At 37.7% G+C, this 25752-nt stretch overlaps 1 protein-coding gene across 3 annotated transcripts in view; it reads left to right on the plus strand.

The window, feature by feature from the left end:
• Window positions 1-1109: 1109 nt before the first annotated feature.
• Window positions 1110-25752, plus strand: part of DOP1A (DOP1 leucine zipper like protein A) — a 60018-nt gene continuing 35375 nt past the window's right edge. For all 3 annotated transcript variants that reach the window (XM_066315074.1, XM_066315075.1, XM_066315076.1), the window contains exons 1-9: window positions 1110-1171; window positions 12202-12393; window positions 13514-13695; window positions 15874-16044; window positions 17390-17579; window positions 18193-18291; window positions 19381-19480; window positions 21811-21920; window positions 23904-24012. In XM_066315074.1, coding sequence (XP_066171171.1) covers window positions 12256-12393; window positions 13514-13695; window positions 15874-16044; window positions 17390-17579; window positions 18193-18291; window positions 19381-19480; window positions 21811-21920; window positions 23904-24012 — 1099 coding nt within the window. In that variant the 5' untranslated portion in view covers window positions 1110-1171; window positions 12202-12255. The remainder of the gene's footprint in view (window positions 1172-12201; window positions 12394-13513; window positions 13696-15873; window positions 16045-17389; window positions 17580-18192; window positions 18292-19380; window positions 19481-21810; window positions 21921-23903; window positions 24013-25752) is intronic.

The raw sequence follows: 25752 nt of genomic DNA on the forward strand, positions 1-25752 counted from the left end.
ATGAGATTTTCCCCTGGCAGTATTTTAGAAATATCCTCACAACAGAAATATCCTTTATCCTCAGACAAAGCCTAAAATATTAATCACGTAAGCTGAACACACCTTTTTTTTTTTTCAGTTACTCAAGACATTTATAATCATAAGCTCTGTTTGCTATAATGAAGCCTGCTTAAATTTGAGAAACTGTAATCATGACTTTAAAACTAACAGATTACGCTCTAAAAGCTGTACCCCTTATACTGTGGAACTGGTTGGTTGAAAAATCACTCTTGCAATGCAGTAAAAAAATTCCTTCCGATACCATCCATGTGGGCACCCATACACTTCTGTGTGTAGTAAGGATTCAAGCATTCTAATCACAATAAATTTTAGAAAATTCCCAAAACAGCTGCTGCTAACATAAAGATAATATCACACCATAGCATCACAGACCAGTTTGGGTTGGAAGGGATCAGGTGGGAGTTGGCCTCTTCTTGCCAAGCAACCAGAGAGAGAAGAGGACAGAGTCATAAGCTGTGCTAAGGAAGGTTCAGGTTGAACATTCAGAGGCAATTCTTCACAGAAAGGATGGTTAAACATTGGAATGGGCTGCCCATGGCAGTGGTGGAGTCACAGGTCCTGGAGGTGTGTAAAGAAAGTCTGGACATGGCACTTAGTTAGTTCCATGGTGTGGTTAACATGGTAGCGTTTGATCCTGATCATAGGTCGGACCCTATGATCTCAGAGATCTTATCAACCTAATTAGTTCTATGATCTTAGGGGTCATCTCCTTCCAACCTCCACTGCCACGAGCAGGGACACCTGCTACTAGGCCAGATTGCTCAGAGCCCCATCCAGTCTGGCCTCGAACACTTCCAGGGATGGGGCATCCACAGCTTCACCGGGCAACCTGTTGCAGTATAATTTTCTAAAGAACCACCCACCTTCCATTTTTACCTGCGCTGTATTTGGTAAACTCAGTAAATACCAGGCAAGATGAACAAGCACACGCACTCGCACGGAGCGCGCTGCGCGCCCTCGCCCGCGGCCCGCCAGGGGGCGCAGCGCTGCCGCGCGCGGCGGGCGGGGCGGGGCGGGGCGGGGCGGGGCGCGGCGCGGGGCACGCCGGGAGCTGTCAGGGCGGCGCGGGGGTGCCGGTGGCGGTCGGGCTCTTCCGGCTCGGGTCGCTCAGGTAACGCCGCTCCCTCCGTTCCTTCCTCGGGACCCTGGTGCGGGCACGCAGCGCGGTCCGGCGGCGCCTGCTGCCGATCCCCTGCCTCCAGCCCCGTCGCCGCGCCGGTGCTGGGGAGGGTCCGCCCCTGGAGCCGAGCCGGCCCTCTGCTCTGCTGTGCCCTGCTTTGCTCTGCGCTCTCCTCCGGCACCGTCGTGGCGAATGACCGCCGAGCCGTACTGGGCTGTGTGCGAGGGGCAGATGCTGAGGAGCCCGGGGAGAGCTGTTATAGCCTGTTAATTGCACTGCATCAATTAACCTGTGGCACCTGCCCACCGCTCCCCTTGGGGCTCTGTGGCCCCGCAGCGCGGAGCGCGCCCGGGGGAGTTTGGGGCGCAGAGCCGCGCCCCGGCAGCGGCCGGCGGGGCCTGGCTTCGCCCTTGGTGGGGCAGCCTCCCCAGGGAGCTCTGCCCGCCTGCCTGGGAATGCGCGTGGCCTTGGGCTGCCAGGGTCGTCCTGCATTGACCTTGAGCGTCCAGGGGGCTGCGGGCCTCTTTTAGGTGAGATTCCCGGTTGTGGGAGTTACTGCGTATGGTATTTGGAAGGATACGTGGGACATACGGCTGTCACTGGGTTGTGTGGTGCAGGGCTAAATTTCATCTGTTGATGCAGAGATGGCCTTATATCTCGTGATGCCAGTTTGGAAAGCATGAATATATGACAGCTTCTGGTGTTAAATGTTTTTCAGAAAGAACGTTTTCATACGTGGGACAATAACCAGAAAAGCCTGAGCAATTTATCTTTTTAACAGACCTAAAATACATTAGATATGAGGTGCGGGTTTTAAAGAGCTGATTCTGGGTGACTCAACCGTTGTTTTTGTTGCTGATTGCAAGAACCCTTTCAGTCCTGGATCTTCTTTCAGTATGCAGTGATAGTGAAAGTGTTATGGTTTCAGATTAACTGCAGAGTGTTACTGATACCTGAATTCAGGCTGTAGGAGTGTGAAGAGTTAGGAACACTGTAGAACACTCTTTAGAAAGAGTGACAGGCTTGATGCTTGCAGGTAATAAAGGACCGCATTATAAGGTTGAAGATCCTGGTCTTTTCATTTTGCTGCCAAGGCTTGGCCTGTGTTAAATACTTAAGCAGGTTTGGCTATCAAATTTGCTCTCTTTGATTGTAGGTTTGGTTTGGGGGGTTTTGGTGGGTTTTTTTATGTTGGTACCTTTTAGAAACAGGATGGAATACAGTAGACCTTTTGCTAATAGTGTGATACCTAAATACTGTGATTATCCAAAATGTACAGTAATTTTCCATATAGCGTGTATGAGTGTTATGAGGGGGAATGTCAGTTTTGAAACAGGCAGAATATTTACTGCATAATTTGTGGTTTTGTTTTCATTGACATGAGAATTGGCACCTTTGGAAGCTAAGCAACCTGTAAGTGATATGGAGAGAAGCTGCATTTCCAGCTCACTGCATGTCTTGCTTTCCCGACTTGTTGGTAGCACCTCTGACAGTAGATATTTAAACAGCATTTTGCAAAGAAAGGGTATCTTATGTCTTCCATTGCTGAAGTGGCTGTGCATTTGAGTGGATGGTTCTGTTCACAAGGTAGGCAGTGCTTTTCCAGTGTAAAAGTATTGGCATGCTCTGTGGACCATTGGAAATGCTCACTGCAGGCACAGCAAGCTGTGTGGGTAAGGTGGTGCTGTGGTTCAACCCCAGCCAGCAGCCAAGCCCCATTTCTCCACCTGTGGGACAAGGGAGAGAATGAGGAGGATAATAGGAGGAGAACTCATTGGTTGAGATAAGGACAGTTTAATGGGGAAAGCAGCAGGCACACAAGCAAATCAAAACAAGGAATTCATTCACCCCTTTCCATGGCAGGAAGGTGTTCCATCTCCAGGAGAGCAGGGCCCCATCACACCTAGCAGTAGCTTGGGGAGAAAACAAACGCCATCGCTACAAATGTCCCCCCTTCCTCCTTCTTTATATGCTAGGCATGATGTCATCTTGTCAGGAATATCCCTTTGGCCAGTTTGGGTCATCTGTCCCAGCTCTGTCTCCTCTGATCCTTGCATGCACCTCCAGCCTGCTCGCCAGCCTGGCAGTACAGAAATCAGAAAAGGCCTTGGTTCTGTGTAACCCTGTGCAGCAATAACAAAAACATCTCTGTATTATTGACCACTTTTAGCACAAATCTAAAACAACCCCCTAGCAGCCACTACGAAGAGAATGAACTGTGCTCCACTGGTGTAAGTGGGCTCAGTCTGTAATCTCCTGTCATTGTTTTCTGTTTGAATACAGGGAGGACACTTCTGTGTGTTCATCACTGGTTTAATTCTCTTGGCCACCATTCCTGTTGTCCACTTTTAGTGTCCTCTCGCTTAGCCAGGAATGACTGCTTGCTCTGGGTTGGCTGGCTTAAAATGCTTATTCTTTTATCTTTTTTTTTTTTTTTTTCTCTCTTTGGTGGAGTTGTATGTTAAATCTGAATAGGAGATAGAAAAGAGGCTGCACTAAGTGATACCTGCTAAAGCATGAAATAGAAAAATGGAAGTAATTTTTCTGTATGCACTTAAATTGTCTTCCAGATTAATAACCATGTTGCTTTGACTTGTAGCTGAAAAGGAGCTGAATGATAAATAGGGACAGTAAGTGATATGTTTCCCTCTGAGAGGCTGGGGAGAGAAAACACTGCAGGATCAACCATTTTCTCCCAATAACTGAAACAAGAACACACCAAGGAGAACAGTAGTTTTACTAGTCAACACATTCCTATATTTATCAGAAACTTGTAGTTCCGTATAAGCATTAAAAAATAGAAGTCAAGGAACAGTGCTTTGCCAAACTTGGTTTTTCATTTGCAGAAACTATAGGGAATTTAACCTTTTATTTATGACTTTTCAGGCATACTTCTGAGGATAAAGAGAGTGAACAGGTTTTGGTCCAGGCACCGTTTTCAGAATAGTCAGAACAGCATTTGGCTTTACAAATTCCTTTGAAATCCACCTCTGGAACTGGGAAACCAGATGCATTGTAAAATATAACCACAGTGTAGATAATGCAGAGATATATGCATGGCATATGACACTATTTCAGAATTAAAATCATAGTAAAGTTACAGAAATTAGTTGAAATTTGAAATTAACGAATTACTAATACCTTAGACCTCAGGATATAATCAAAAAGGAAGATGGACAAAGTCTTGCCCAAATTCATTTTATTTGGTTATCCAAGTAAGGTAGGGATAAGGATGTAAGAGCTTCTGACATGCCTTTGTGAAAAGACCTGTAAGGATTTTTTGGAGGCAGGATGTTAAACCCACCTGAAGGTACATATTAGAACAATGGGTATGGATAAATGAAAGGCTATTGTGAGCAAAGAATAAATTAATAAAATACCTGGCTACCACTATTTTAGTGTTGATTTGGTAGATTCTGCGTTAAACTGTGTATCAGAACATTTAAAGAGAAGTCTCAATGTGAAGGCACAGCATTACCCTGGAAGCAAAGCTGCTCTCTCAGTACAGAGCACTGCAAGTGTAATGTAAGACAGTGAATCTCATCGAAGTCCTTTTTTTTGTGTGTGTGTGTGTACTAAGCTGAAAAGTATCCTGAAGTTGGCAAACTCACCTTTAAAACAGTGTACTACAAACAGCTGTAAAAGAAGTGATTCTGGTTTGACTTGATCTCATTGTTATGTTTGCTATGGCGCTTTTTTTTTTTTTCCGTTGTTTATTTATTTAAAATGTATTACATATTAATTTGACTTACTAATTTGATAAGAGTAAAAAATATGCAAGAAAGAAAAAGAATTTCTCGAAGTAAGCCTCCTCTCAATAAATGCTTGGGAAAGAAAAGCTAGCCAGTTAAAAAGGAATTCTTTTCAGAGAGAGTGTAAGGACCATTTGAAGGCACAAGGCTGAAACACACAAAAGTGAAAAATTGCAGTTTATTTTAGGAAGCCTGTCCTGTTCCTGTGCTCAGGCAGCTGGAGAGAAGATAACTATTTGATGTTGTGTACTTATCGAGCACTACTCAACAGGGAGGGCAGTGGTCCCAGGGCCCAGCGGGTGTGTGTGAGAGCTGGGCAGTTCTGCTGTGGGTCTGGGAAAGCACAAAGCTCACGGTGCTCACAGGTGTCTGCACTCTCATTCTCCCTATGGTAGTGCTTTTTCCAACCTGCTGAACTTGTGGTTTCCATGGATGTGGCTGTGTCAGGTAAATACCTTCCATATCCTGTTCAGAGTAATCCAAACAGCCTTATTGCTATTATTCAGTCTCAGGAGCTCTTTATGAAGGTGAAAACTGACACTGTGGTGTTGCAGGTTTGACTGTGGATGGCTGAAAAAGGCCCTACGAGCTCAGAGAGCAAGCCGACCTTTTTTTTTTTTTTTTTTTTTTTTTTTGGAGCATGGCATGGCAACAGTTTCTTTTGGTCCAGGGAGCGCAGTAGTTGATACAGTATGTACAATGTTACACATAGCTTCAGGGTAAGGATTTTATGTTTCTGTTTCGCTCAGCAATGTGAAAGTGACTGGTGACTCCAGGAGATTCAAATTCATGTTCTAGTTGAAGGTGTCCCAGCCCATGGCAGAGGAGTCGGAGCTAAATGCACTTTAAGGTCCCTACTAATTCAAAACATTCTATGATTTAAAAAAACTTAAATTTTTGGTATTGTTCAGATGTCAGCTCTGTGAATGAAATTATTCTTTTTAACATGTCTTTAATCAAGTTGTTTACATTTCTTTGATGGATGCATTGCTGCCAAAATTTAATACTTAAGTTGTTTGGAAAGATGCAACTCTGAGCTGAGATGAAAATAAAGCTTAAGGAGGCAACACTCTGAACACTTGTCAAATTGAGCGCATGGTAAATTCTAGGTGGTTTTTGTTTTGGGTTGTTTTTTTTTTCTTCAAATGTGTAATTGAATATAGAGGAAAATAGTGACCAGTTCTAGATTTAGACTGGAATATTGATTGTTCAAATACAGTGGTCAACAAAGGGAGGAAGGGGGCAAGAAAAAGCACTTGAAAGTAAGTGTTGAAGAATAACCACGATTTCAAGGAAGAATTTTTCCATTTTTCTCTATGTTGTTTTATTCTGACTTAAATTGCCATCTGTTTTTTAGTAAGATGTGTTAGATGTTGAGCATAATTTAGAATAAGAAGCAAGGCTATCTGGAGTTTTGTTGATTTTTTGCATGTAAAATGAACACTGATTAAGCTGTAATGTATTACATAGATAATTCAAGAATCATTTGTTGTAAGAAAGGAAAAATGTTACTTTAGTAAGAAGAAAACATTTTAGTTAATAGTTGACCTGAGTTGTAAGAAAGATGCAAATCATCATCTTTCATTTACTGAGTGACATAAGTTTCGATCTGTGAAATCTGAATATGTGATTTGATCTCATGAAGAACGATACTTTAAAAGTAGAGACCCTAGTTTAAGATTCTGGCATTCATGAAGTGCAAAAGTACTTAACTCTAGAAAAGATGATGTCTGCTATACTTTGCCAGAAACACTAAGATAGTCCTGAGCAGTATGCAGGCTGTAGTGCTCAAGGCTTGAAGGAAAAGGAATCAGTAGTGTTCTGTTGGTGGGTCTGGAGTCAAAATCAGAATTTTGGTCCAGTATATCAAACTGTTTTGTAGTTCACCTGTTACATATAGAAGCTGTTATAAAATAGAATTGAGTAGAGGGGTTAAAATGTCACCCTAAACTCAGTTTTTAAGAGGTAGTTGGAAGAGATACAGCTTTGTCCATGAGACTGAGAAGTCTTTGGTCATTTTCTTCTCCCCTCTGACAAATAGACAGCCATAGATTTGCTTTTTTTTTAATTTCAGAAAAATTGTGCTCTAAAGCATATTCGTTTAGGGTTTATTTATAATTGTATTTTTTTTTGTAAGTAGAAACTAGAGCAGTCGAATCCTTAGAAGGTTTGTTTTATGTTCCTTATGAATTTTTGGACTTACTCCTTGCTCCTCTTTATGAACTCTTAATGTGTGGTGTAAGCCACCCTTTGGAAGACCGTATGACAGGGGTAGCAGAAAAAACATTTTACATACCTGATGTACTTGCATCAGACTATGCTCAGTGATAGACTTAAGTTTATTCCAGTCTTTTTTCTGTGAAGAACATGCAAAAGAAGGAAAAATGTGCTCAGCTTCTTTTTACTGACTGTTTGATTTTTTATGTAATAATAATTAAACTTGTTTTGTAGCTTCATACGTAAGGAGGATGCACATCTAGTAGGGTACCTAAGCTAACCTAAGAATAACCACGATTTCAAGGAAGAATACAAGCCATAGGTTTTACTGCATTTCATTCTTTTTTGATGTGAGAATCACTCCCAGGAAAACATCTTGTGTTGGTTTAGAAGTTGCCTGTATGGGCAATGCACAGATTATTATATGGATTTGATTTTATTTAATATTTTTGTGAAAGAGATTTGAACACTTGGAACAAAGCTGTTTTTTTCTGTGGAGAAATGTAATGTGCTCTGTCCACTTGTGAATATGACTAGGTAGAAAAACTGTACCGAGAAGTTATTAATCACAGTATTAAATCTTACTCAGTGTTGTAGACTGTCACAGGGTACTAATGACATAATGGCTAGTTACAGTTAATAATACTGCCAGATGGGATTCTTTGGTTTTGTTTGTTTGTGTAGTATGGGGGAGATTCTTCTTTCATTATTCTACTGAATAGCACTTGGCCAAAATAACAAGCTCAAATGGGTCTTATTCTTCAGAAGAAGTTAGAAATTCCTGTTTGAAAAATTCTGAATAAGAAGACTCTGTGGAAAGTCAATCTAGAAACAAAGTAATTAACTGTAATTGGAAAATCTTTATCTGTGGTTATAGAAGAGTGTATGTATTTTATATAGTTGAATTTTATCTGAAGAGTCTGGTGTGGGATTTGCAGGATGTATTCATGTTGTTAAATGCTTCTGAGGGGAAGCAAAGCATAATAAATTACCAAATGACAAGGCTTCTGTTTTCTGTGTATTCAAATTTGTGTTTGTATTGAGTCTATTTAAATACAAATGTTTTTCTGCAGTTGCTGACTTAATATGTGGGTACTATACATGGCTTAAAAAGCAATAGCACTACAGTGAAATCAGGGGGTTTTTTGTCATTTGCTTTTTAATTGTCTACTAGTTTTTTTACTGTGCATCCTATAGCCACCCTTGAAATGGTACACAATTTTAAAAATGCCTTGGAATATTGCATTGCAAACCCCGAGAAATTCAAAGGAGCAAGTTTGTGAGCTCAGATTCTTGCAGTGCTTGGAACAAATCTTGAGATTTCTTCAAGTGACTTGATGTATGCAGATTTGTGCTCCACAATCAACCACTGGACCTCTACCAGTATTTCAGTATTGCAGATTAGTGTGAAGCACACAAATAGAGCAATTATCTGATGCTTGAAAAATATGAGAGTGGAATAGTAGCAAATCAAACCTGAAGAGGAGTTTTGGGGTAAAATAGATAAGAGAGAGCTTATGAATCAAATCTTATAACCTTATGATTAAATCAAAACCGAATCAAGATAAAAGCTCCATTTATGGAATTGATTTGATGAAGCTGCTGTTCCTCTCCACGTTCCTTTGGCTTCAGTGAAAAACATTTAGAGCCTCTTAAACAGGTGAATAGTTTGTGTTGAGGTGAGACAGAAGGCGCTGAGGTACAAAAGCTTTGAAGAATGAGCACTTGCTGTGGAAACACAGCTGAAGCAGTGTTGTGTTAAAGTGGGTTGGAGGAAAACCAATCCAACCTCATCGGTGAAGGGAACTGAAGGCTGCTCTGTGAACACACTGTGCTCAACCCCCAGCAAAAGAAGATCCACGGCCCCAGACCTCTGTTTTCCTTGTCAGTCATGTGCAAAGACTCCACAGGCATCCAGGGTACCCAGAATCGTGTGCTTATCTGTATTTTAATCCCTGCTAGAAGGTGAAGTAGAAGGTAGTTGGTGTCAGGACCTACTTCTTCAGTCACCTATGATGTAAATATAATTATATGAAATTATTTGAAGGTGTATAGTACATCTTAGGTAATTTCTTCCTCCTTGATAATAAGCTTTCTGCTGGGGCAGAAAACATATTTACTTTTTGACTTTTTTTTAAAAAGGCATGACCATCTAACAGGTCAGCAATTGCTTATGCCAGACTCATGAGAATGGCTTAACCTTCAACCTGAGAAGCTTGGCTCGTCTCATCTGGTATACATAAAAAGAAAAAAAACCCCAAAGGATGGTGCTATTCATATCTTTGTTTAAAAAGAGAAACAAATAGAGAACATTCCCAGGAAAGTTGGCCCTCGGGCCAAATGGTTGTTGGAGTCCAGGCCGAACCCAAGAAATGGTGGTTGTGTAATGACAAGACAAATGCTTTATTCTATGGGCTGTGTGATGGTGTAGCAGAAAATCCTATTTTTCAAATTTATTTTATCTATCAAATTTTATTATTTATCTTTTTTTTTTTTTTTTTTTTTTTTTTTTTTTTTTTTTTTTTTTTTTTTTTTTTTTTTTGTAAGCAGTAAACTATGGAAGAATAAGGGTGTGATACTTGTAAGGAAATAAACGCTACCAAGCTTTACATTGTATTGAAATACCAGCTGTAAAATCAAATGTTTTTAAATCTACATTTTTATTTTAGGTGAACAGAGCAGGAAAATATTGGTAAGAATACATTATAGAAACATGAAAAGATATAAAACTACATTGTGGAATATCTTCAGACTGAAAAAGCAAACCATAGTAAGCAAGTTTATTTTTATGTATGAGAACTAATAACAGTGGGCAATCCTATAATTCTAATGATTGTAGAATAGAAGTAGTCCAAGGTTTAGAAAAATAATATATAACATTTACATAGTATCCTTGGGTGCTTCACTTATTATGGCTAGTCATGATTTGTCTAAAAGTGGGACTTCATTGAGGGAAAAAGTATGCAAGAAATTCTTTGCATAAATTCTTCTTTAAAAAATCCAAATTTTTTTTAAGATAGAAAAATGAGACCATAACTGTAGACTAGTAAGAAAACTCCATATAAAACTTCATAATGATTAAATTTGCACAGCCAGTGTACAGTAGACTTGTCTAAAAGCATAGTTATTCAGTCTAAGATGTTAATGCATTTTTTTCTTTAAAATTAAGGGATTGTTATGACTAGTTTATAAGTCTGAAAGGAAGCTACCTGTTACACCCTGTGCTCTTCCTGGTTTGTTTCATCGTTGATAATCCTTTAGGAGACCACTCTCAGCTCTCAGGTCTTTCAAGCACTTGAGGAAGACAGAGCCCTATCTTCCACTCAGCTGTAATGGTTGTGTTTATACCTTAGCAGGATAAAAAGGATTCTGATGCATTCTTTATTCAAAAAGAATTATTTACTGTCCCAAGTTCTTTTTCCATCTATTGTGCCTGGAAAATTGGAATTGTGCTGCTTTTAGATGTTGGTTCTTTCTTCTTTTTTCAGTGTTAAAACTTTATTTCCCTTTTGGAGATCAGACTTTGGTGGTTTGGTACAACTGTCTCCTTGAGAAATCTGTTGGAATTTTACAGGTTTTCCAGAACAAAACTAATCTTTTTTGGGATTTAGTCCAAAAATGGTTATTATAAAACAAAACCACATGAAAATGATTGTTTTGGTGTTTTGATTTTTTTTTAAATAAAAGCGATATCTAAGTGCTTTATGCAGGTGAGATATTGTGAAATCTATCAATTTGACACTCAGAATGTGCTTTTTAAATAATGGTTTGCGTTTCTGATCCATCTTGGAGAGTCTGTCATTATTACTCTGCCATCAGAGTCAAGAGTGCAGAAACCTTGTAAATTTTGGCCTTTTTATTCACTCCTTCCATCCAGGTCTTTTCGTTTTGTCTGCCACTCTTGTTTTTCTCTGTTCTTGCAACTTTCCTTATCATACCTGGAAGACAGTCTGATGAATAGTACTTCTTTATACCTGTGCTGTGGTTTGTTTGGATTTTTCAGTCATGCTTCAGCCTGCACTTCTATACACAATTTTCTAACCATTTCCCTTTAATTGAGACAGAAGAGAGCAGCATCTGCTGAATGTGAAGTCTCCTCTGAAGCAAAGTATAAAAGAGATCCCAAAAGGTTGGGATCTCTTTTATATAATACTCCCATTAAATAATACTCTCATTAAAAGGGGCACCAAACCTGCCTTTTTCACAGACGTGCAACAATAGCATTTCACATTGAAATCGTATTTGCTTGAGGTGAAAGCAGCCTTAAAAACTCATTTCTTTTAAAAAGTTATTGAACCTCTGTTATAAAAAAAAAAAGTAGTCTATGACCTTTAAAAGTACAGGGTGGTGTTTCTGGAACTAGAATATCTTAATTGCTTGGTGTAGACTGCCACACAAGGAAAATATGTTGAGCAAATTACAAAAGCCTATGATTACAAAACACTGGTAAGCATGTATTTTTGTTGTGCCTGGATGACAATAATACAAAAACAAAGTAGAGTTGCATCACTGGATTAGAATAGCAAGTCTTGTAAAAGGAAGTGTTGATGCACAGAGATCCTCTTGAATACTGTGTAACTATTGTATGTATCCTTCAGTTTGTCTTCTGCTTGGAAGTGATTCAGAAAGATTGGTGTCTTCTGTTTGCAGAAAGGCTGGTTTGTTGAAAGGTGGGGGTTTCTGGTGATGGACCCAGAGGAAGTAAAAAAGAAAATGAAAAATTACTTTGTTGCATTGTTTAGAACAAGCAGTGCTTTACGGGAGAGACAATGCATTAATTTTCTAGACCTTTTTGTTTGGCTTGTGATGTTGTGATTTTTAATTATTTGCTTGGGTTTTTTAATAAGACTTGATCTTGGATGTGTTAAATATTTGTTAATATTTGTTTGCAATATGTTAGCTCTTGTTTATGGTTTGTTGTAACCTGATTTCAGATTTTTTTTAAGTCTGATTTTTCTTCCAGGAAAATGTAGTGGTTTTTTTACATATTTTAACAATATATCTCGGGAACAATTATTTCAGAGCTTTTTTTTTCTTTTATATTTTGAGTAGGTAATGTCTGTACATGAATTGCAAGCTGGTCTCTAGTGGGGACACTGTGGGAGGATGAACACGGAGGAGCTGGAGCTACTGACTGATTCCAAATACAGAAACTATGTAGCAGCTGTTGACAAAGCACTGAAGAACTTTGAATATTCCAGTGAATGGGCAGATTTAATATCAGCACTTGGGAAGTTAAACAAGGTATGCCTGGCAAGTGCTCTTAAAAAAGTTCAGGAATTGCAAAAGTAATAGTACAGAAGTGTGAGGTTCCAGCCATCTAATACTCTTGCAAATATTTCAGCAGTATGAGCCAAATGTTGGGTGTGTGCAAGGAGCAAATAAATCAACCAAGCACCTTCCTAAGACTTAGAGGTGAACCCTTTTGTAACTGTAAATAAAGGGAGAAGTTATTTACATTTCTAGTGGAAATAAATGCAACATCTCTTTTATTAGTGACATTTACTTCTAATATCATTCAGTGTTATAGAAATGATGTGAAAAATAGTAACTGTATACTATTTATGTATAAAATGTTCTATGTATAAAATATCAGCAGTAGTTTTATAAGGCATGAGTTTTAAAATAAGGCACAAATCATTCATGAATAGAATGTTATCATTCTGATTAATTTTAGCACCTTAGTTTAATGGGCAATATCACTTTAATCTTTAATAGCAGTTTACAAATGAATACAAATCCTGATATCCATAAAAGTCTTGTCTTAGTCAGTCATATGTGTTACTAGGGAGCCCCTCTCAGGCAAATGACACTACATTTGGAAGTGGCATCATTATTTTGTATAAAGTCTCATTTCTATTTTTTTTTATTGTAGCAGTTCTTACTGCATGTTTGTGCAATGTGAAGGCTATGATACAGAGAAAAAATAAAAAAAAAATGTAAATGCAATTCTGGTTTCCAATTCTGAAGTGATGGTGAAGTTCTGTATGTGATCTCACTCTCCAGCATTCTTCTAAAGCTATCCCATAGTCTTCTTTGAGCTGGTGATAATAGATTTTATCAAATGGAAATAGCAATTTTTGTCCTCAAATGGATGAGTAAATGACAAATGGAGAAGCTGTAGGCAAGAAGCCCATTGCAAGTGAAGTTTAAAATACCTTGGCAATTTCACCTGTAATGCATGTACAGGTGAAAAGCATGGCAAAGAAAAAGCTCCATGGTACATTTTAATAGCATTGGGTTTCTTCTTGTAACCCAGGTTTGTGTGGTGACTTACTGAACACATCCAGGAACTCCTTTATAAAATGTGCATTTGATGTTTAACTTCTTTTGTGCTGTTTTTCTTTGTGTGCTGACTTCCCAGGTGCTGCAGAACAACGCCAAGTACCAGGTAGTACCCAAGAAGCTGACGATAGGCAAGCGCTTGGCACAATGTCTGCATCCAGCCCTGCCGGGAGGGGTCCATCGGAAGGCACTTGAAACATATGAGATCATTTTTAAAATCATTGGACCCAAGCGCTTGGCCAAAGATCTGTTCCTCTACAGGTACAACATTTTAAACAACTCCCTTCCAAATGCATAGTCAAGATCCTTTTGTTTTCCTGCATTTTATATTCACAGTATTACTTTAAGGTATAGCGAGAATCAATCAAGAACCTATTTCTTTCCCTCATGTTGTTGGTGATTGTCTAGTACTTTTCTTCTGAATATTGTATAATGGAAGATGAACAGATCACCTAAATTTTTGTTAGGAATTGGTTTTAGTGGAAGAAAATGTGGAGTTTATTATCTTTTTCACTGAAGTAAAGTTTTCTGCCTGTATGTACGGTATGTATAATAATTGAAATGTTAACACTTCATTGTATTAACATTTTCCTATTTAAGTGTTGTTGGAAAAGAATCTGAGTATAGTTTGTTGCAAGAAACTTTATCATCAAATTAACAGAACAGAAAGATTTTGTTTTGTTGGCATGGGGAGGCAACCTTTTTCTCCCTGGAACTGATCATAGTCAAAAGGAAGGATAACCTTGAAAGGTTAAATTGTGTCAGCATATACTGGTTCCTAAACCTCCATTACAAGGTGTACATTTTTGGTTGGGTGGGGTGGACAAGACATTATTTATTACATAGTGAATAGAGGGGTGTGTGCACACTGTCACAGATGGTTCTTAAACTTGACTCGTCCCATGAGGTTAAAATTTCATCAGTTTGAGAAATAGTGGGATAAAATAGAATTCTGTTTAGGTAGAAAAGGTGTGCATTGATGCCTTAACATCAGCTCTTCTGTCTTGCATTGTCATGTCTATATATAATGACACTGAGAAAGGGAGTGTGTCGCTTCTCTGTTTCCACATGTTTTAAAAGATGCTGTGACCTCACAGGTCACTTTTTTGCTTGTATGGTGATTCAGTAGCTGCAAGATCTCATTAACAGTAAGTTCTAGGGTAATGGAAAATGCTACCTTGTATAATCTAACTAAAAGCTATTGTTCCTGCTACTAGACCAGAGACAGACATTCACATTAACGCATTATCAAAGATTCCAGTATTTGTCATGAAAGCAGAATGCCAGTGTCTGAACATTAAATCTTGAAGTGTGAGTAATAGCCTTACAAAGAATGACTGTGGGTTAGTAGGCTGCTTACTGAACAAAAAGACATTTTCTGTAGAAAAAAGGAGCCAATTGACAATGGTAAAATACAAGTTCTGCTAGACAGATAAAGGCAAAAATAATTTTACCAAAATTTTTGTATTTTTGGAACAAGTTTTGTAGGGTTTTTTTCCTCTATCATGGACAACATCTATCAGTATGGATATTTCTTTTAATAGTAGATTTGTAGGTGTACATTTTAAGACCCTTTCCTTAAAATTACCTTTTTTGCTATTTGATTTTTTTCTTCATATGTCAGGATCTTCTAATCTGAGTCCTCAATGATTTTGAAAATTGAAGTTGTGTTAACATGCATTTGATTACTGATGTAATTTGTAATAATTTATGATATTTAGTAGCAATAGCAAATATTATTTTAGTATCTATCTTTAGTATCTTCTCCTTAGGAGATCACATTTATAACTTTTGTGAACTCACAGTTACGTTCAAGTAAATTCAGAACACCCATTGCTTTCAGTCCTTTACAGGCCGTGTTATGAACAGCATTGTGAATAGAGTTTATTGTTAGTTTTAGAATCAGTTTTCAGATTGAATTTCTGAAGTAAATATGTCGTTTGATGCTGCTAACCGTATAAATGCCTTAAATTTTACCTCATGGTTACTTGCTGAAGTAAAACACCATGATTTTTCTTCCAGAAAATTATTTCTATAAATTTCCTCAAATTTTTCTTATCCAGTCTTGGCTTTTTAAGTGCAAAGAAAATGTAGTTTTAAATATTATTTTCATTGTGATGTGGGCAAAATTAACATTTTGTTATGCAGAGATGCTTCTGGTTTATCATAATTGATTTATTGGTGAAAGGCAGTCATCTCTAGGCCTTCAGGGCTTGTTATCACAATAGTAATAAAGCTTATAATATTAGCCTTGGGATACCAACCTGTCCATGCAAACGCAGTCATATTGTGTGACGGTCTATGCTTATACAAAATTTTAAGATAAAAATCTGATGCTTATAATAATTATACTGGATGTGCCTGTAGCAGTCTTTAGAGACAAATAAAATAGTCACATTAGAAGCTTCTTTAAAAAAATATAACATTTATTTTTCACAGTTCTGGACTATTTCCACTCCTTGCCAATGCTGCTATGTCTGTGAAGCCAACATTACTGAGTCTGTATGAGATTTATTACCTCCCTTTGGGGAAAACATTAAAACCAGGACTGCAAGGACTGTTAACTGGGATTCTGCCTGGGTTAGAGGAGGGATCAGAGTATTATGAAAGGTAAGGATACCTATATTAATAAGGTGATATGCTTCATCTGGGGGGGGAGAGGGGGGCATGTTGCTGTAACTTTCCACTATGTGCTTATATGTGGATTTTATTGTTTTCAAGGTGGTTGCTTTTTAATTTGATACTGTCATATTATTTGCAACAGAATGGTATGGTAGGAGGTTCTCAGCATTAATTAGGACAAATTAACTGTTAGTTGTTCCTGCTAGTAGTTATGGAAAGGGACCTGGCAGTAAGCAGACCTAGTGTTATATGCTAGTCTCTTCTCCTAGGTAGCAAGCTATAGAAAAAGAGAAAATGGCTTCAAGTTGTTCCAGAAGAGGTTTAGGTTGGGTATTAGGAAAAATTGCTTCACCTAAAAAGTTGTCAAGCCTTGGAACATTGGAAGAGGCATAGTTGAGTCACCATGCCTGGAGGTATTTAAAAGCTCTGTAGATGTGGCAGTTTGGGACATGGTTTAATGGTGGATTTTGCAGTGCTGGGTTTGACTCAATGATCCTGAGCGTCTTTTCCAACTTAAACAATTCTGTGACTCTTGATATGGGTTGACATAAATAACTGCAGCATCTGGGCTGCTGAGGTAGCATCTTATCATAATAAAGGGTGAAGTTACACTCCAACACTTAAAATTCTTGGAATTGTTCACATGCTTACATATTCTTGATATTTCCAACTTCAGAAACTTGGATTTTGACAACTTGTATGTGAAGAGCACTTCAACACTGTCTTTTTCTATTTTTGTGTAGGCAGATACACACAGTGTAGTTGGCATCACTACAACAGGGAACAAGGTCTTTCCAGCTTGCCTCCTGGGGCCTGCCATAGGGAGTAGAGGCACTGCCACATGAGTTGGAGGAAATGAGGATGGGGAAGGGATTGCTTGTGCTCAAAGAATTGGGATTTTTTTATGCCCTGTTATTACCAGAAGGACTCAGTGCAAGAAGTGAGAGTGCAAAAGCCATCTGCTTTGATTCTTTTCTTCAACAGCTATGCTTTCCTGCTGTCTGCCTGAAACCTCTGTCTGTAGCAACACTTAGCTTGAGGTAGCAGATGAAGGAGCTATTTGGCTCTTTGAACATAAGGAGTACATAAGGAATACATAAAAAGAAGCTGTGGGCAGGCCAAAAGCATTTTGCAAGCCAGATTGGCCCACAGGATTGCTAGCTGGATTGCTCTGTTCAGGCTGCATCATAAGGTTCAGTGTATAACTGGGTCTCTTGACCTCTCAAAAGGAAGTTTTGACCTTGCTGTAACAATCAATGTACTTATTAAAACTGGAGGCAGGGGCAAGAGCAGTGATACATGCCCTGATTCAGCTGGCTTGGTTTTACTGCAGAACGAACACACTGCTGGAGAAAGTTGCTTCAGCTGTGGATCAGTCAGCGTTCTACAGTGCTCTCTGGGGGAGCCTCCTCACCAGCCCTGCCGTTCGCTTGCCTGGCATCACTTATGTCCTCTCCCACCTGAACAGGAAGCTTTCCATGGAGGATCAACTCTACATAATTGGCAGTGACATTGAACTAATGGTAATGTTTTAATGGAACAATGAACTTCTAATAAGTAAGTAACAACGTTGAAGTTACTTACTTATTATGTAATGTATTTTGGGGGAATTGAGATGTCTTCTCTGTCTTTGAACTTAGCCTTTGAAGAGGATAAAAATGCATGTTTATTATAGCTCCAGTTAAACTGATGTTTTGGTGCATGATAGTGTTTCAGAGCTGAATTAACATTTCAGAATTGCTTAGGTTTTATGTGGAACTTTGCATTCTTTACATGCTTCAGCTGAACATGATTGAGTTTTGTTGCAGGTTTTGGTTTGGGTTATTTTTTTAAAGGTGTAGAGAGTTCTTTTGTCTTTTAAACTTAGGATATTCACTGGTAATAAAAAAAAGCACAAGCTTAATATTTGTATAGTTTAGAAAATGTGTTGATTCTGTGTTTTCTCATGGTGAAACTTTGTTTTCCTGTTTTTATCTTGTTTCATTATTCAAAATTTAAAATAATTTAATTTAGTACTTATCATTATTGATAAATATATATATATATATATTTTTTTTTTGTTTAGTGCTGTCTCCTTAAAATCTGCCTTCTTAAAATAATAAATAACTATTTTTTGGGGGGTTGCCATTACTGCAGGTGGAAGCAGTAAGCACTTCAGTGCAAGATACCAGTGTTTTAGTACAGAGGAGCACATTGGACCTTATCCTTTTTTGTTTTCCTTTCCACATGAGCCAGGTAGGTTATTAACATGAGAGATGAGTTGACAGATTCCTGAATATACTTCACTTCTTAAGTCAGTAGCAGTATTTGGTTGGTTTTTGTTAATGATTTTCTCCAAGCTCCAACAAGAGTCACAAGAGTTTCTCTCATAGGTTTGGCTGTTCTCATGTCATGATCTCTGCTTTTTAACTTAATGTGTTAACTTTGAAGTTAACTTTAACTTCTGTGTATGTAAGCTTGAATTATGTTTAGTCTGTGCAGAAGCTTTTAATTTGCTCCAATATGATGAGAAAGCAAATTACCTGTTCATTTGCAAGTTTCCAGTTCCCAGTGTTCAAAATCAGCAAAAGTTAATCCTCTTAGCACAACAGATTCAGGACACTAGAGAATTGAAAATGGTTTTTGGTTTTGGGTGAGTGGTTAGCCCTGGCAGTAGTGGAAGATAGACCTTACAACTTCTGGGTAAATTTTTCTTTTTGGAGTGCACTTATTGTTAGTTGTCCTGTTTTTAAATGATCGATGAATCATTTAACTCCTAGAGGAAAATTTATACAAGACTGATTCTCATCTTATAAGAAATTAGGAAAAACCTACACTTTTATGTAAAAAAGAACTGCGTTCTTGCTTGTGGAAGTGCTTCATTCACATTTATCAGTTACTGTAGGAGTATTTAGGATGTCTCTGTTTAGGTACTAAAAAGCTGTAATTATCAATACAGCATTTTTTCGATATTAAGACTTACACAAGCCTTTCAAGTAGTAAGAAACTGAAAAAGTGCTTCAATTTTTTTTAACTGGATTTTAAGAATTTTCTTCCAATGCTTTTGCCTCATAGTAAAATGAAACATTTTGTAACAAAAAGGAGCTGTTAGTCAAATCTCTTATTTTTGTTGTTCTTAAAAGGTGTGAGCTATTATATAGTATTTGTTCCAAACAATAATCATATTTTGGTTTCCAAAGAGCAAGACTGTGTTTTCTTGTACTGTGCTGAATTCAGAAATCTCAAAACATGAAACTAGTTAGGTTTTAATGAGCATTGAGCTGCTAATATAGAAAAAGCATGACTTTTCATAGTTAAATTTAATTGTGTTTCCAACTTCTTCAGGCAACACGTCCAGACATGATCAGAATTTTGTCAGCAGCCCTTCATGTAGTGCTGCGCAGGGATATGTCACTCAACCGAAGGCTTTATGCATGGCTCCTAGGTAGGTTTGTATTGCATTCCATTGGCCACTAAAAGTGGAGGAAGGATTGTATTTTCCTTAGCAGTGTTTGCACTTCTGTGTAAAAAGAATCTTGGAAAAACGAAATACTTAATTTCTTTCATAAGAAAGAAAGGCACTTTCTTTCGCCATGGACATAGAAGATGAAGAATGTCATCCTGGAACTCATTCCTGTGAGAAATTGTTGGTGCATTTTCCTCTAGCAGCAATTACGGGCCACATTCAGGGGTAGAGCCTGGTGTAGTAGGCTCATGGAAATAGGCACTCTGAAACTTTTTCTCTAAAAACATAGAATGGACAGAACAGAGAACAGGCATTATAGAGTGTAAATGGTATTTGGAGCACAACAGTATAGAAGATATGAAAAGAATGCTGAAGAACATTGATATTACAGTTTGAGTATGCAAACTTTAAACTTCAGTAGGTCACAGATTACCAATCACTTTTCAACAGCTTTCTGGAGTAAAAATTGAGCAATTGGGAGTACAATTCTACCAAATACCATAAAATCAATACAGTAAAAATTTATATTTTTGTACGAAACCAGCATGTAATCAGGAGGGTAGCAAAGAATTATAGCTATTAAAAGGCTCTTAACTATTCAGGAAATAGTTAGAAGACCAGAAATCAGAAAATTTTAGAAAATATTTACTCTTATTCAGCTGTGTTATTTTAAGGAAATGAAGACTGTGGTCACATGAATCTGACTAGTTACTCTTTAAACCCATTTTGAAAGAAGTCAAAATCATGGAAGTTCTTAAGTGTGTCCCAGGAATTGGAGACTGAATGGGGAAACATGAAGTGGCTTCTCGACTTGATATGTTTTGCAGTCTGCTGTTATCTTCTTTGTTTGACATCCCAGCTCACCAGCAGTAGTTCTTGGGCTACTCAGAACCCTTCCCAGCAGCTCTTCTACCTTTCCCAGGTGATAGTTAAGACATCAGAGGCACATAGCCTGTGGATGACTGGGGAGAAAGGACATGAGTAGCAAAGGGCCCTGAGGAAGAACTGAAATTTTGAAGGGAGAGAAGAAGGGTTTTGCATTAGGGAGTTGGTTGTGTTGCTGTAGGAGCTGCAGGGGTTTAGAAGTTAAATATGAGAAAATCCTGGCTTCTTTGGTTAATCATTCCTCAAGATACTGACTTGAATCCTTTAAAGAAAGTAAATGAAATGCAATATTATGCTCCAAATCTGCATTTTCAGATTTAGGGAAAAACTAGTCTCTAGATTAAACACTGCACTTATGTTTCTAAATCCATCTAAATTTGATGGATTGGATATGTCTTTTGCTATTATTGAAAAAGCTATTTTGTGTATTTAAAATATGCTGGTTTTTTAGTTGAGGAACCTTCTTTTACACCTATTTCATGAACATAGTCTCCACTGAAAGTCATACAGCTTCAGGGAGTACTTTTGCAGTGACTTCCAGGTCCTGTGTTGTGAACAGCTACTTTCTCTTTTTTGCTATATATTTGGACAAGCTTTCTGACAATATAGGATTTTTGCTTTTTTTTTCTTTGGATTTTGTGCTGCTTTTCTATTAACATGGTACTCTGTTCCTGATATAAGACATTGCAGATGGACATCAGTTATGTTGGAAGACTGTCTGAATTCTGTTGTTCTGTATGACATTATTTAATTCTGATGTTTACTATTCCTTCCTGTTGTTTTACAGCTAGAGGTGACCTATTAAGATTCTCTATGAATAGAAATCACATACATCTCCTTAAATCAGGTTATCTTAACCATTGTTAACCAATTGATTTTTTTTCTTATTTAACCCTGTTTTTTGGGCAATAAGAACTTATTGGGAAAAGAAAAGAGACAATACAAAGGTCCATCTCCTTCATGTAATTCTGAATTAAAAAAAATTTTTTGTAGTGTAGCTGATATTCTTTCTAAGTGCCTTAGTCATGTCAGTGTGTTTTGATGATCATCTCTATATATTTAAAACACTGAATTTTATCTTCTCATTAATATTGAAATATTTTTATGTGACAGCTTGTGGGGTTTTTAAGGATTGTGGGTTTTGCAGCATTTGTGAACATTTTTCTTTTGTACAAGAAGTAATTGTTTGATAATATTGCATAAGACTATTTTTTTTTATTTGTGTGCAAACTGCTTATGTGAAAGTATAACTTAGTTTCCCATATTAAACTCTATAAAATCATCTTTTCCTTGCCAACATGACTTGGACTTCATATTGGTAAGTTATCAGTGCTAGTGTGTTGATTTCTAGTTTAAAGAAATTCACAATATTTGTTCTATTAAACTACAAATATTTATCTGTTTTGTCTTTTGTTTGCCTGAAGGTTTTGATAACAATGGTGCCCTTGTAGGACCCAGAAGTACAAGGCACAGCAATCCCGAGGAGCATGCCACTTACTATTTCAACACCTTCTCTAAGGAGATGTTAGTCCAGGTAGCTATACAGTGTTTTATTGGGGCCTATATTTTTATAAACAGATCCTGGTCAAAGTTGCTATAACTTTATCTTTTGACTTGCCAATGAAATGTGACAATGTAATCCTATCTTTTTGTGATATTTGTGTCCTATTCTTCTAAAACTTTCTCAGTGGAAAAAATGAAGACATGACATAATGTGTTTCTCTAAAACAGCAAAATGAACAGAACAAATATTAGATTTCTCCCTTTCCTTTTCCACAATGAATGAAGCATATGTGGATGTCATTTGATAATGAACCCAGCACACTGGGGTCTGTTCTTTCATGAAACTGAATTGTAGAATTCTCTACTGTAGATATGGAAACTTCTCTGTGTCTTGGGAATAAGAAAAAAATTGATCAGATGGCACTCAAAGTCTGTGTTAAAAGGGTCGTTCTCCCTGCTAGGAAAAGGGAGCATCTTCTGCTCTCTGTTAGCAGCCAGGAACAGTTGAGAAAATTGGCAGTTAAACTAGTTTACCCTTAAAGCCTTGCTGTATGAGCTGGTTCTAAGAACTGTACTGCTTTTCTCGCAGTAATCGAAATACAGATGTCTTTTAAACTGCTGTGAGTCTGATCTTGATGTCAGGAAGACATTTTGTCATTAAGGCAAATTGATAAGGTCAGGATTTTTCTGAGTCAGAACTGTGATGCTATGTATGGGAATGAGAGTGGCAATTCTAGCAGTAGTAGCTGACACAAGAATATTCAGCTTCTCCCAGTTCAAAGCTGACACCCAGCATCGAGCTAGCACCTTCAGTTTTATCTGAAAGTTGTGAGATCTGCTGTTCCACTGATGAGGAAGAGACCTCAGAATTCCAGTATTCCAGCAGCAAAGATCTCATTGGCACTTTCACCCTTCTCTTATCATCTTTCTCCCTTCCTTAGCAGATGATTCAGAAATTATTCAAATGTAAAGAAGAGGCCTGAATGAGCTAGTTTCACCTGTACCTTATATAAAAGAAAAACATAATAAGCTTTCAGCAACATTTAGGCATGATTAATGGTTATGGTCTTTTTAAATCTGTCCATCTTTTGAACTTAACCAGTGTCAATAAAGCTTTTGTCTGAAAAGGGTATGGACATTAGAATCAGTGCCTTGCCTATACATAATACAAATGACATATGACTTCTAAAACCTTTTGCTGCCTCTTGAAAGACTTCAAAAGCATTGCTCCTTTCTGCCTTCTTCTCTAGCAGTCTCTTTGTGGTTTTTTTTATCCAGTAACTCATATCTTATTCACAGATACAATGGACTGAAAATTCTGGCCTTCTAAAGGCATATGAAAGTACAAAAGATTTTTCTTTTAAGATCCTTGCTGATAATACTTGGTTTGTAGCAGATAGCAAGGCAAAACTGGTATTCATCTCACTTTTTTTCTTCTTTGTCCTTTTTTTTTTTTTTTTTTTTTTTTTTTTTGAAACTCTAAGTGAAACAAACTAGCTCAGACAGTCAAGTCAGCCGGGCAGAAAACTAAGCAAAAGCTGTGGTCATCTCATGAGTTTTTTTTAATTCTGCAGCACATTCCCTAACCTGCACTGTATAGAAACTCAGTCTTCCCATTTATTCCCAAGCTGTCATTGCTATTTAGTCAAGAAAGTTTTCATCCACATCACTATATCACAGGACAGATGGTGTTTTATTAAGCCCTTAATATCTACCTGCTTTATCTTCTCAAATAATTTGTTCATTAATGCTCATTTCTTCTCTTTTTATTCTTAAAAATTATTAAGTTATCTGCTTATAATACTTTATTTTGATTTTGAATAAATACAAGTTACCAAGTTCTGTTCCACAGAAATGTTCTCAAAGGCAAAGTTGAGAGAACTTAATCATGGAAGACTGAGCTACAGTGAGAGGCATTAGTGGTCTCCACTACTGAGAATTTTCCCTTTATGTGTAGCTTTTATTGCTTTCTAGCTTTCTTTTTGTTTTCCTGATATGTTTTTGCTCTTTGTAGGCAATGGTTGGAATATTACAAGTTAATGGACAGGGAGAAGAAAGCACATTAATGCAAGACTTAAAGCCTTTTCGAATTCTTATCAGTTTGCTGGATAAGCCTGAACTAGGTAATTTTCATTTACTCTTTTTGGTTTGTTTCATGTGATTTTGCTTTGAAAATTTCTCTCTTTTTTTATAAAATTGAAAAAGTTATATGCCTGGTGCTGGCAGGTTAGCCAGACTTCCTAGATCTTCCAAGCTGTAGCTATGTTTTGTATTTAATTTAATGCATTCATCAGATTTACCTTTTACCAAATGCCATTTCTTCTACTTTCTACACAGGAAACAATAAGTCAAAGTCATAGAAAGAACTAACTGTGTGTTGGAAGAAATGCAGATTGGATCTTTTTCATTTCTTTTATCAAATAATGACTTTTACTATTATAAATCTCAGCTATTGCTTTTGGCAATCACCTGTTCTTTCTTCCAATATACATGCAGAGATGATAGCTATTAACAAGAAAACAGTTAAATTTTTTTCAGAAGAACTTATGCAGAGGAAGCAAGGGGTTTTTTTTGATTTTGTCGGTTTGTTGGCATGAGTTTTCAGTGTTTATTTTAAATTTTCTTTTCCCCTATTTAAAGTGTTTAAATGCCCTCTTTAGCAGATGAGTGCTGAGGACTATGGGACAAAAGTATTTACAGTTGAGACTTGGATACCTTGCCTTTTTCTTTGGAATACAGTTTTGAAGGTGACTGAAAAAAATTAAAATAATTTTTAAATCTTTTACCAGATTTGAAGATGGGATAATAAAGCCATAAAAATACAATAATCAGAGAAAATAATTGTTAGGACAGAAGAACTACAAGGAACAAAATATCTGTCAGAAATTTGCCTTCTTCCTTGTAATGTGTGATTTCTGGGGATCAGTCTAAATGTTCAGAGGCAATGTGAATGTTAAGATTTTATGAAGTAGCAAAACTTTAAGATTCTTTCAGCAAAATGAGATGGAATAAGCTAAAAGGATTTTTGCTTAACTCCGTGAATGTACTCTTATTGAAGCCATCTCAGTGAGGCTAGGAAACACATAAAAAAGTAAATTATATCTCAAGCAGGATTACTTTCTAAATTCCTTTCAAAATAATTTGGGTTTTTTTTTCTACAAAATTGAGATTTAGCTCAAATCCAAAGGAGAGGCTGTTTTATAGGCTCATAGAATGTTTTGCATTGGAAGGGACCTTACACTTCATCCAGTTCCAACGTCCCTGTCATGTTTCTCAGGCAGGGAAACCTCCCACTAGTCCAGGTTGCTCAAAGCCCCATCCAACCTGGCCTTGAATGCTACCAGGGATGGGGCATCCATGCCTTCTCTGGGCAGCCTGTTCCAGTGCCTCATTACCCTCTGGGTAAAGAATTTTTCCTTAGGATCTAAGATAAATCTCTTTTCTTTTACTCTAAAAGTGTCTCCCCTTGTCCTACTACCATCTGCCTGTATAAAAAGTCACTCTCCCTCTTTCTTCATAAGCCCCATCTAAGTACTGAAAGGCTGCAATGAGGTCTCTGTGAAGCCTTCATTTCTCCAAGCTGAACAATCCCATTTACCTCAGCCTATCTTCATAGGAGAGATGTTTCAGCTCACTTGTTATCTTTGTGGCTCTCCTCTGGACTTGCTCCAGCAGGTCCATGTCCCTGTGTTGGGCATCCCAAAGATGGATGCAGTACTTCAGGTGGGAGTACTATCTATTCTTCACAAGAGCAGAAGAGAAGGTCAGAATCACCTCCCTTGGATTGAGAGCCATACCTTTTCAATGCAGCCCAGGCTGCAGTTGGTTTTCTGGGCTGCAATTACACACTTCCAAAAATACTT

This window comes from Sylvia atricapilla, chromosome 3 (genome assembly GCF_009819655.1).
Source record: "Sylvia atricapilla isolate bSylAtr1 chromosome 3, bSylAtr1.pri, whole genome shotgun sequence".
Classification (NCBI taxonomy): domain Eukaryota; kingdom Metazoa; phylum Chordata; class Aves; order Passeriformes; family Sylviidae; genus Sylvia; species Sylvia atricapilla.